We start from the raw sequence: 12,856 nt of genomic DNA, 5'->3' as shown, positions 1-12,856 counted from the left end.
TGATGGCGCCTCAAAGAATGTTCTTTTCAGCAGTTCAGGATGGGTGTCAGCCATCTTCTCCCAACTTCTCAAAAACAGGAAATCAAGGGGGGTACTGTGGCCATTTAATGACAAATGAAGAGCTCCCACTGTGTCCAGCTGTGACTTTCAAAAGCGTGGAGGAAGGCTTGGTGGATAACAGCTAAATGGCTGCTGAGTGACAAATCAAATGGTTGTTGCAGCTAAATCAAAAGACAGCGAGTTACAAAGTGCAGCCTGAGAATGCAAGTCCTGCCAAGAAACCTTTTTCATCATTATGCTGCCCTCTACGGGTCTTCTTCCTCCAGCCTCCCTCTTTTTCCACCCCCCCATCCCCAACACACACACACACACACACACACACACACACACACACACACACACATCATCATCATCACCCCTCCCCAGCACCACCAGCCCGCCTCCTCCACATTACCACAGCTTGCACCCCCCCCCCCCCCTCCCCCCCTTCCTAAACCACCCCCCTTAAAGACTATTGCGCGCATTAAATTGCTTTTCATTTCCGTGCTGTGACAGTCTCTGAGATCGGGGGGGATTTATGCATTTTCACGAGTGACTTTCACTGCCATGCTACGGTAATTATTTCATAATACGTCCTTCGCTGCAGGGCACGGGCTGGTTTGCACCAACCAACCGAGATCAAGTTCCACTAGTTGACAACGCTGGGTGGAAAGATGAAGCGCGCGCGTACATAGGATATCCTATGAGCAGGAGCAACAGAACTGCAGAAAACAGAAGAAGAAGAAGGAGAAGAGGAGGAAAGGGGGGGGGGGATCGGATTCTCGCATCCGAGGAGGCAACTGGAGGAACATTGATCTCCGGTCGATTTGGACGCACTGGCAATTGAAATAAAGAGACCTTGGGCAGATCTATACATAAACTGGTAGGAGCCGCACCGCTGGCAGCAGACAGGGGTGGGGGGGATTCGTGCCTCTCTCTGAGCCGCTTCCTTCGTCAGTGCGCATGGATGAAAGTCACAGTTAAAATGCATGCGGCAAGTCCTGTCTGATGTGGGATTACCGCGTTTTTATTCGCCCCCCTCGCCTCCCGACCATGTTCCAACTTTGGTTTTGGCTCTTTTTCCGAGATGACACTGCTAATTTCAGTCGGCGCTGGGAGAGCACCGGAGCCCGTTTCGCCGCGCAGGCTGTCACATCATCGGCGTGAATGAGAACGTTACCCGCGCTCGTCCATGCCTGGTTTATGGAGCTAAACACCGCGGAGACTTGACTTGATTTTTTTTCTTTCCTCTTTCTTTTCTTTTCTTTTCCTCCTTTTTCTTTTATTTTTTTAACCATCCGGCTGAAGGGCGGACAGTGAAATCACGAAATCCATGTTTTCACTGAGGCTGGGGGGAAAAGACCGGACACAGCCGTGATTGTCAGCATGTTTTGGCGTTTACCGGAATCAGCACGGTAAGAAAACCCTGATTTATTTTCTTGCCCCCCCCCCCCCCTTTCTTTTGGTTTAACTGCTTGTCTCAGCTGAGACGTTATGCCTTTTTAACGTGTTCTTTTTTTTATTGGGAGGAGGAGGGGTGAGTGTGTGTGTGTGTGTGTGTGTGTGTGTGTGTGTGTGTGTGTGTGTGTGTGGAGGGGGGGGGGGGGGGATCTCTCCGTGGTGCTGAAACCTGCTTCCACCCTCAGTCACATTACTGAAGTTGATCCCGGATTTAAAGGTGCTTTTAAGAAAGGTGTCTGCGGCCGCTGTGCCAGTAACAAGCACAGAGCCCGCATTTCTGCGCTCCAGTTAGAGCATCCCGTTTTTTTAAAAAAGCCTGCTGCATCCGCACACGGATGCTCTGCAAAGACAAGGCGCGCTGATGCACTGGCGTTCCAAGTTATATCTCCATTATTTCCGTGAGCCTGGCTTTTAGAAACAAATATTTATTTATTTATTTATTTGAAATGGTGTTAAACTGAAACATTTCAAACATTTTGATTGACACCTCAGTGGTGGAGTAGGCTACCTGTGTGCGTGCGTTAAAATTGCGCTTATTTATTTTATTTTGATTTTTGGGAGGAGGGGGGGAATTTATGGAGCGATGTGTGGGCTTTTGTGCTCTTTTAAGGAACGCACACAGACCCAAATGTGTGCGTCTGCTGTGCACGCGCGTGTGTGTGCACGCGCGCGTCTGAGGCGGAGAGAGAGAGGGAGAGAGAAAGAGAGAGAGATCTGTAACCTTCTATATAGCAGATGCCATACATAATACTTGATTATAGAATTATCTACTCCACGTCAAAATGTAGTTTGGATCAGAGATCCTCCGCGAGATTTGCCTTTGATCAACTCCTCTCCTTTCTTTCTTTTCAATCTTTCTTTTCTTTTTTTTCCTCTTTTTTCCGCCCGTGGGCAGCAGCAGCAGCAGAAGGAGAAGAAGAAGAAGAAGAAGGGCTGCGACTGTCGCCTTGTAGGCTCATATTCACATTTTCTATGGCAGGTCGGATATATATATGTGTATCCATTTTTCTACAGAGATGAGGACTGTCTGCTTGTCCCTGTCGATTGGTATCAGGGAACCGGCATTTTATTTTTATTCGCACCGAGGACGGTTTTTAATCATAGCACAGGAATAAACACCCCCCCCCCCCTCACCCCCCCGTCTTTCATCCTCATGTTGTGGAGGTGGAGAGAAGGGATCCGACAGTTTCCCCAAGTCGTCGGGTATGAGGGGTGAGTGAGGTATCTTTGTAGTTCGGAGATAGGAGTTCATCCTCGAGGTTTTAATGTGAGTTTGAATCGTCAAAGGAAAAGACAAACAAACAAACATTTACACATACAAATAATAATAATAATAATAATAATAATAATAATAATAATAATAACAGAGACCGTAAATGCAACAATCACCCATCTCACAAGGAATGAGACTCGAGATTACCTGACAAGAAGTGTCGTTTGTCGTTTTTCCACTGTCATCTGTTAACAAATACTGGAATCTCCGAGTCTGCAAACGGTGGATGGCGATAGCTTCTTCTTTTTCTTCTTCTTATTCTAACAAGATGGATTGGAATTCAGGCGAGCTATCAAAAAATGCGCAGTGACCGTCCAATAGCGGATACTTGTGTTACTTTAAATACAACATTCTTTATGCATGTAGTTGTTAAACACGCAACTTGTTTTCTGCCACTTTCAAAATCAAAATGATGCCGACATAACACATCTGCATATTGGAAAAATATGTGTGCGTGTGTGTGCGTGTGTGTGTGTGTGTGTGTGTGTGTGCGTGTGTATGTGTGTGAATACATCTAATGTTTGCTCTTTTAGGCTCTTCTGAGTGAGCAAATTTGCATTTCTGTAAATATTGCACCTGTGCCCATGATGTGTAAAACACAACTCGTCCTTTTCTCTCCCCTCCTTAGATGACACCTCATACTGGTACTGCACTTGAGTGAGCTGGGGCATCCTCTCCCAGGAAAAATGCATATCTGGATCCTAAAAATAATACTTCTGATTGCATCATCTCTGAGGCTGGTTGAGATGTATGACAATTATGGGGAGATCTGCCGAAACCTGTGCACGTGCGAGGAGAAGGAAGGGATCCTGACGGTGAGCTGCGAGAACCGGGGGATCATCAGGCTGACGGAGATCAGCCCTGTCCAGTACTCCATGTACCACCTCCTGCTCACGGGGAACCTCCTGAAGAAGCTGTCGGTCGATGATTTCATCAATTACACCGGGGTGACCATCCTGCACTTGGGGAACAATGATATCTCTGAGATAGAGTCGGGTGCCTTCAATGGACTCCAGGGATTAAAAAGGTTGCACCTGAATAACAACAAGATAGAAGTTCTGAGAGATGAAACCTTTAAAGGACTTGAGAGCTTGGAATACCTACAGATTGATTATAATTTCATCACAAACATAGAGTCCAACGCCCTGAGCAAACTACACCAACTAACAGTGATGATTCTGAACGACAACCTGCTCTCTGCCCTTCCTCCCAACATCTTCCGGAATGTCCCCCTTACGCACTTGGATCTGAGAGGGAACCGCTTAAAAATGTTCCCCTATATTGGCCTCCTAGAGCACATGGACAAAGTTGTGGAATTACAACTGGAGGAGAATCCGTGGAATTGCTCCTGCGAGCTCATTGCTCTGAAGGCTTGGCTGGAGAGTATAGCTTACACAGCTCTGGTGGGAGAAGTGGTGTGCGAGACGCCATTCAGGCTCCATGGAAGAGACCTGGATGAGGTGTCAAAGCAGGAACTCTGCCCACGAAGACCCCTAGAAGACACAGTCAGGCCTGCGCCGCCTAGCAGCACTAATGGATACTATCAGACCACACCAGCCGCTGTCACAGCCTCTGCCACCTCCTCGGCTGTTTTAAGGTCTTCTTCCAGGCCTACCAAGGGCACACGGCAATTGAACAGAACCAGGTTAAAGCCCACCTCCCGAATACCAGGCGGCAATCCATACAACTATGGCCCCATCATTGCTTTTCAGACCAAATCTCCTGTGCCTTTGGACTGCCCCACTGCTTGCACATGTAATCTGCAGATATCTGAAATTGGGTTAAATGTCAACTGCCAAGAGAGAAAGATTGAAAGCATTTCTGACCTAAAACCCAAGCCATACAATCCTAAAAAAATGTATCTCACTGGAAATTACATCCCTGTGGTGCGGAGATCAGATTTTGTCGACGCCACTGGATTGGATTTGCTTCACCTGGGAAACAACAGGATAACTCTGATCCACGACCGGGCTTTTGGGGATTTAACCAACCTGCGTAGGCTGTATTTGAATGGTAATCTCATGGACAGGCTCACAGGAGAAATGTTTTTTGGTTTGCAGAACTTACAATATCTTTATTTAGAGTACAACAAAATCAAGGAGGTCGATGCGGGCACTTTCCGCTATCTCCCTAATCTGCAGCTGCTTTTCCTGAACAACAACCTCCTGAAAACTTTACCTGTGGGCATCTTTTCCAGCCTCTCCCTGTCTAGGCTTAATCTGCGTAACAACCATTTCCAAAACCTCCCCGTGAGTGGTGTTTTGGATCAGCTCAAGCTGCTGTTGCAGATAGATCTGTTTGAGAACCCCTGGGAATGCTCCTGCGACATAGTGGGGATGAAGATATGGCTCGAGCAGCTCAGTGCAGGCACTGTGGTTAATGAGGTCGTGTGCAAGACGCCAAAACGCCACACAGGAATGGACCTGCGTTCTGTCCCGTCAGAGCAGCTCTGCCCAGATTACTCCGAAGCCTATGTCTCGCCAACTCCACCTACGGAGGAGCCCATGGACGAACACGTTGTCACCACAGGTGCTACTCGGAGGTTGGAACCCCCTGGCAGCACCGTCCCCCTCTCCGTCCTCATCCTCAGCCTCCTGCTTGTTTTCATCATGTCTGTCTTTGTGGCTGCGGGGCTCTTTGTTGTGGTCATGAAAAAGCGTAAAAAGTCACAGAGTGACCGTACTAGCACTAACAACTCCGACGTCAGCTCTTTTAACCTGCAGTACAGCCTCTACAGCAACCGCTCTGGACCTAAAGTTAAGGCCCCGGCTGGTCATGTATATGAATATATCCCCCATCCAATGGGCCATATGTGCAAAAATCCCATTTACAGGTCAAGGGAGGGGAACACAGTGGAGGATTACCGTGACCTCCATGAGCTCAAGGTCACATACAGGAGTACCCCAGATGATGAGAGGGACAGTAGTACAATGAGGAGCCCTTCATACAGTGTTAGCACCATCGAGCCACGTGAAAACCCTTCCCCTGTGCAGGATGCAGACCATTTCTTCAGAGGGATCCTTGAACCCGATAAGCAGTCACCCCACCAGTCCATCCCGTCAATCCCAGCAGGGGCCAATTTAGAGTACAAGTATACGGGTCCCGTGTCGTACACGTACAACCCAAATTTTGATGTCAGACGTCAGTTCTTGCACCCGGAGAGAATAAGAGAAACAGTGCTCTATGGCACAGCACCCAGTACTGTTTATGTCGAGCCCAACAGGAATGAGTATTTGGAGCTAAAAGCTAAACTGCAGTCTGAGCCTGATTACCTCGAAGTTCTTGAGAAACAGACCACCTTTAGCCAGTTCTGAGCAACAGAGTCGTGAGCATAATGAAGCATTTTCTCTCTCGACCCTCCTTGAAACAGTGGCTCAGTTTCTAGGGTGCCTTGGCACAAATACAAACAAGCGAAAGAGAAAGAGTTGAAACGGGGTGTGCCGAACAATCTTATTCTTATTTCAGAAACATGACATTACAGGAATGGATACAGCTTTCTCGAGACATGGATGAACAAAATTGCTTAACTGATGATGCAAAATCTATTTTTCTATGGTGAAGATTGAATAACACACAAAAATGTAAGTGTACAGGTAAATCTTACCCAACTTCATTTTCAGGAATATAACCATACATACGATATATTGTGAATCAGAAAAAGAAATGTTTATAAAAATCACACCTGGACATACAAGAAAAAACAAACAAACAACAAAAAAAAAAACCCAACACATTGTACAGCAGATCATCAAAACTGTGTAGGACTATTTTCTGCTGTAGTCTGTAAGTAAGTATTTATTGATATAATCTGCCATGTCTTTTCAAAACTTTTGATTCTTCATCAGTATTACCTGTGTCATCATACTCCATCATCCTCCGGAAAAAGGCTTATGTTTCTAGTTTCATTTACTGTAGCTCTGCATTGTAAAAGTGGCTTTTCTTTTTCCTTTTTCCTTTTTTGTTTTTCTTTTCTTTTGTTTCTCGGAAAGTGGCACACCCCAATGTCCAAAACAGACTGCGTCATTTGAAGAAGATGAAAAAAAAAAAAAAAAAAGAAGTGTCTTTGTATGCTTTCTGCACTTTTTGGAAATGGAAGGCAAGTTAGCCTTCAATGAGCTCTCATAAAGGAGATTATTATATTAAAAATGAATATGGCTATTCATTCTTAATATGTAGGATTGATATGTTATCAAAACAAAAATTCATAAATGATATTTGAAGTATTAATTATGTTGTGTAATACTGGCATTTTAATCAATGTAACACCTATTTTTATACGAGCATTGGCAAATTCTCTATCGATTATGGGTTTCTTTTGTTTTGATTGCTTTGCACTTATTGCACTATATTGACCAAACTATGTTATTGTCATCAAATAAACATGATGTCAGGTTCATATAATGTGCTTATGCGGAAACTGAAGGTGGAATGAGGCCATTTGGGTTTTTGGTTCAGCATGTGGGTTTTAGATGTGAAATCAAGAGAGTTTTCCAACAGCTAAAAGTTGTTTTATGCCATAATCAGTTAACAATATATCGGCTGACCAGATCAGACTATGGTGGGCACTCAGTTAAAGAAGATAAAGACAGTGTATACGTGCTCCACTTAAAGTGGAGGTTGCGTCGTCAGTGAGAATTGAAATCAATGGGTATTAATCAATGACCATTATGTAAGGCTGGCCTTCTGCAATTATACCGCGACAACATAATCCAGATTGTCGTCTGTCAATGGATGAGCAGGTGTTTTATATAAACATCATTTAACATCTTCGCAAAGTCAGCGGGTATGAAACATAAAGATGTGCTGGATTATGTTTTTGGTGTCGAAACGTAATAGGTTTGTTTGATATGCAAACAGTTTTGTAAGTCAAGAAGTTTAAAAATATAAGAAAACATGTTCAAAATCTGCTTTTTTTCTCCGGTCTTTCAAGTGCTTGTTTGTTAATTGACTTTTCACTTGACCCACTTAAATTCAATATGCAAAGTAGATCTATAAAAATGCAGAGGATGCACTGTGCCACCATTTTCAGTGTGCAGCAAGCGTCACCATTTAGGAATTCAGTGTTCCAGAACTGAGATGGGCACGGATCTTTCTGGAGAGGAATCAAAAGAATGGAAGAAGTGTGTGTGTGTCTGTCTGTGTGTGTGTGTGGCGGGGGTGGCGGGTGGCTGTGCCACATCAGACACCTTAATGCGACACTTAATTCTGACCTCAAAAGGAATAAATATGAATTTATATTATTTTAAATTCATAACCCGGTATTTAACTGTACTGAGTTTTCTATGCGGTGCCAGCTGCCTTTTCTCAATGACAAAAAAGGGAAAAAATCCAATGCTCTGGGTCCTCTTCTTTTGTTGGAGCTTTTCATAGAAGCCCAGAATGAGAACAGAAGGCACCATTTGGGAGATGAGGAGTCCTGGAACTGAGTGTAACTGTGGATGTGTCATACATGTAGCAGGGGATGTGAATCATAGCCAAGAAGTGCATGCAGTTGCCCAGTATTAGTGGCCTATGGGATGTCGCAGTACTGACAATTTTTGACATTATTTATTTTTCTGATGCCAATGTTGAAAGAGGAAATCATTTATAGTTTACTGAGGTTCAACAAGGATCTGAGCAGTGCGTTGACAAATTGTTTAAAATGCGGGCAGATGGCTCTTTTTCTTTTTATCTGTTTTATTATTATTATAATACTCATAGTATTGTATTTTTCAGGATGATTTGGCTACGTTCAAGAGAAAAAAGAAAAAAAAACCAAAAAAAAAAAAAAACGCTTTAGCACAATTACATAATCACTGAATCATGTATTCCAAATGGGCTTGTTAATACCATATGCGTGCATATGCACATCTCTCTAGCCCAAACTCCCAGTGTGGACGTTCATCACTCTGTCCTGGCGTAATTGGGGGATGGATGCACTGAGAATCCCACTGCAGGAGGCTTTAATGTGCACGTGTGTGTGCGTACTGATAGAGGGGAATGGCGGGGGGGGGGGACTACTTCCAGTTGAAATAATGCTTTTAACCAGCCAATGGCCTCTAGGTACACAAATGGATGCATCAAGGAAGGACAAAGAGTTTATTATTATTATCCTTTCCCGGATTATTTAGTCTATAGCCTTCTATCAGGCTTTTATATAGTGCATTCAGCGGCTGTGGAAGTTTTTCAGCAATAATCCCTCACACAAACAGTACGATTTCTGCAGTGGTCAATATTTGTATTCAGATGAGGAATGAAGCTCTAAGGTGAAATATCTCCAAACTTGTTGCTTCATGCTACACACGAGCCCCCATGATTTATGGCTAAAACTCACCGTGTGGAATCTGATGCAGGGCTGATGCAACACAAGGCGTGATGTAGGTGCAGATGTAGCTGTCACAGAGGCCTCACTCTTTTGCTTTGCTTGCAGCAAGGAAAGTTCAGAAGACACTGGTTAAGTTTGTTTAAAATATTTTTTTTCCTCAGAAAACTAAAAGCAGAGGGAGAGACACTCTCCTTCTGCTTTCACACCATTTGAGAGTTAATCAATGTTGAATCAGAGTGGGACAGCGCGTGAAACCCGTCCAAGCTGCGTGAAGTTGTTGGCTCATCATTCTGCTATTTTCGGTACATGGACTTTTAGTTGGAGGCAATTATTTTCTAACAGTGTATGAAAATACCCGGCTGATTAAACATTTTCTGGATTTGATTTAGCAGACTTATGCTAAGATTATATTTCATAGCTGATCAGATGGCACTGGCAGAGTTTTGTGTTTATGGTAAATAAAATCAGCTTGATGCTACACATACACAGGGCCACGTTTACCTACTACAGAGCCCAGGGGCAAAAGAAAGCTCAAGGCCCCCTTCAGTTCCAGTTCCTCTTTGTGTACTGCACATGTATCATGTTGCCTTTTAAGTGTCCATAATGCAAAATATGTACTGTTTAGTTTGCTTCTGAACAATTTTATTGACTAAATCATATAAACAGAAATTAAAGTATTCAAGTACATTAAAGCCAGGACTTCAATAAACAGTAAAAACTTTGATTATGCATTATTAGTTGTTGTGCATAAGAATAATTTTTCAAGATGTTTTATATATTTACATGTAAGCAACAAAAAATTCAAAGCATTCCACAAATTCAGGATTTAATACAAAGTAAAATGAAAGCATTGGCTTTAAGCCCTCGTACTTTTTATTGTTTTTAAGTCTTTTTTTTATTTGAAATGAATCAAATTTACAACAAAGCAATTGTCAAAAACAATGAAGACAGTCTTGATTATACATAATTGCTTATACATAAGCAATGTGTGTAGATTCACATACATAACAAAAACAGTGTTCAGTAGAAATATTAGGTTTCAGTCCTTTTACCTGTCGTATACTTTCATTTTGAATTAAATTTACCACAAAGTAATTGTGAAAAGTTATAAAGACTGTCTTGCTTATGTGTTAATGAGCTCTTATGCAAATGAATGGCTTGTCAAAATGTGTTGTGTTAAAAAAAGCAAAAAAAGATGTATTTGCTTTTTTATTTTTATTTTTTTTGTTAGGCCAAAACGGTGTAGAAAATTTAAATGAATATGTAGCAAATGGTGTTTTAAAAATATTTAATATTTGAATGGCTAATGCTGAATCATTTTGTTTCAAATCCTGAGAGCTCTAACAACACAAATTCACATCAACTTTTTTGATGATACATTTGATGATTTCCTTCTTTCTTTAACATTTTTTTCATAAGGCTTTTAATTTGAAGGATTGTATTATTGAATTGCTGGCCTGATGAAAAAAACATTGAGAAAAGTGATTAAAAATAAGTGTTATTTTGATGAAATTATTATTTTTGTTTCTTATCATATGAAATGGGGGTTTCAAACTCATGTCCACATTGTTTTTTTAAACAAAATTAGCAAAAAATTATTCAGTTAATCAATCATTACGTCTCTTTTTTCACATTAATGTAATGTACATGTCATTACAGGTACATTACATTTAAAGGTTTTGTGCCTTTATAAAATGTAAAATTTTCACAAATAAACAGTAGTATTATTTGCTTTTATTATTTAAACAGTCACTAGATCTGAAGGCCATCCAGTTGGCCTGAATTGGCCCCCCTGGAAGGCCACATATGGCGCCAAAGCCATGTGTTTGATACCCCTGCAAGTGCTTCATTATTTTAAGCTTGTATGCATTGTCTCTCTTTTAGTTTACCACCTAACACTGCAACAACATGTTTAAATGATAATTAGGCCAATGCGCGGCTGCCCGCTCTATACGGAGACAAATAGAGAGGGTGGACATTTTCCATATACTCGGGCGAGGCCTCGCCTACCCCCTGCTGAAGATACCTCATCCTCAGCGCTGCCTCACTGCATTCCTGCCACTCGGTCTCCCTGATGATGTGAGCAATTGAGTTCAAGGAGATCTGGGTAATTGAGAGGGCAGGGATGGCATCTGACAGGCACCGATGGCTCCAATGATTACTTTAATCAGAGTGGTTAATGGAATTCCTTCAGGCATGTAGAAATGCTCAAATGTTCATCAGCATTGAACCGATTTTTACCCCCACTACTACACCTCCTCTTCTACCTCACATTGCTATAATTACTGATCAGTTTTCTTTCCTCTTTATGCCTTTAGTTGCTGTTTAACACTCAGCAGGTGATGAGGTGTTTGTTCCTGTGGTCTTGTGTGAATCCACAATGGAAGTCACTGGGATGCTTTATGGTCAGAATGCATTATGGATGAAGTGTTTCTAACATTGGTAAATGTGTTAACATTAAAAGGGTCAGTCAAGCACCCAAACACAGTGAAATCTGTATACAGACAAGCGTGTGCTCATAAAAATACAGAGCACTTTAGGCTTGTGTATAATGACTGCTCAAAATGAGACGTTTATGTCTTATTATCCAAATAAAATAATTGTTCTGTTCCATGAACACTTTACCAACTTTCAGGGCTAATCAGCCTCTAAGTTAACAGCCTTACTGTCTAGCCTGTGCTGAATAAACTTTAAGAAACGATCCATTGCACAGTCTGGATCCAGACTCCGATGCCATCTGCCAAACAAACCAGGCTACTTGTTGTTTAAATTCTGTTTATATAATTGGTTTGAGAACATTTTTTCACCCTTTTGTGATATGCATGCTGGCAAAATGTGACAGATATATTTATATAATTTTGAATTGATTTGTTGGTTCTTCTGTCCATCTGCAAACTGTCTGGCTATGTAATGTTTGTAAGAAATGAACAATGATTTTCCTTTGGGGCGTGGTAAAATCACAATGTTTTCCTTGCACGCTTTCTTTTTAAAATAGCTAACGACATGAAAGGCCAGAAATATTATACCAACTGTCACTTGAACAATGTGTTAACTTGTTTTATGTTGTGTTTACTAGCAAAGCAAGCAGCTGTACTAATTAGCAGAACTTCACCTTACATAATTTTTCATCCAAAAGATTATGGTATTCAATTTAGGATGTTACTACATATACATACACTTATTACTACCAGATTAGGCTCATTTTGCCTTTAAAACTTCCATAATTCTTCATGGCACAGCTTTGACAAGGTGTTAATGTTCCTCTGAGATTTTGGTCCATTATCATATGATAACACATAGCACCACACAGTTGCTGCAGATTTGTCATCTGCTGATTTGTGAATCTGCAATTTCCCCACATCCCAACGGTGTTCTGCGGAGGCCATTTGAGGAAAATCAACTCATTGTTATGTTCAACAAACCGATTTGTGATGATTTGAGTTTTGTTACCATTTGGTGCATTCTCCTGCTGGAAGCAGCCGTGAGAAGATGGTCATAAAGTGATGAACATGGTCAGCAAGCCTACTCAGGTAGGCTGTTTCACTGATGTTGTTTATGCCAAATTCTGAGACTAGCATTTGAAAGTCACAGCAAAAAAAGAAATTGTAAGTCTTCTCAATCTACTGTTGTCCAGTGTTGGTGAGCTGGTTGAACAGTAACATCGGTGTCCTGTTTTTAGCTGTCAGGAGTAGTGTCCCATCTGCTTCAAGTCTCGATGCGTTGCGCATTCAGAAATGCTCCTCTGCATACCTTGGATGTAAAAAGTGGTTATTTGGGTT

The 12,856-nt window shown here is 42.0% G+C and overlaps 1 protein-coding gene across 1 annotated transcript; it reads left to right on the top strand.

The window, feature by feature from the left end:
• Nucleotides 1–562: 562 nt before the first annotated feature.
• Nucleotides 563–8,575, top strand: slitrk5 (SLIT and NTRK like family member 5). Its single transcript, XM_080876866.1, has 2 exons — nucleotides 563–1,454; nucleotides 3,402–8,575. Exon 2 carries the CDS (start codon nucleotides 3,460–3,462, stop codon nucleotides 6,085–6,087), a length of 2,628 nt encoding a protein of 875 aa, XP_080732992.1. The 5' UTR covers nucleotides 563–1,454; nucleotides 3,402–3,459; the 3' UTR covers nucleotides 6,088–8,575.
• Nucleotides 8,576–12,856: the final 4,281 nt, after the last annotated feature.

Source organism: Rhamphochromis sp. 'chilingali' (assembly GCF_963969265.1).
Source record: "Rhamphochromis sp. 'chilingali' genome assembly, chromosome: 3".
NCBI classification, from domain to species: Eukaryota; Metazoa; Chordata; class Actinopteri; order Cichliformes; family Cichlidae; genus Rhamphochromis; species Rhamphochromis sp. 'chilingali'.
The sequence above is the reverse complement of the archived record's forward strand: the minus strand, read 5'-3'. Positions and strand labels throughout refer to the sequence as shown.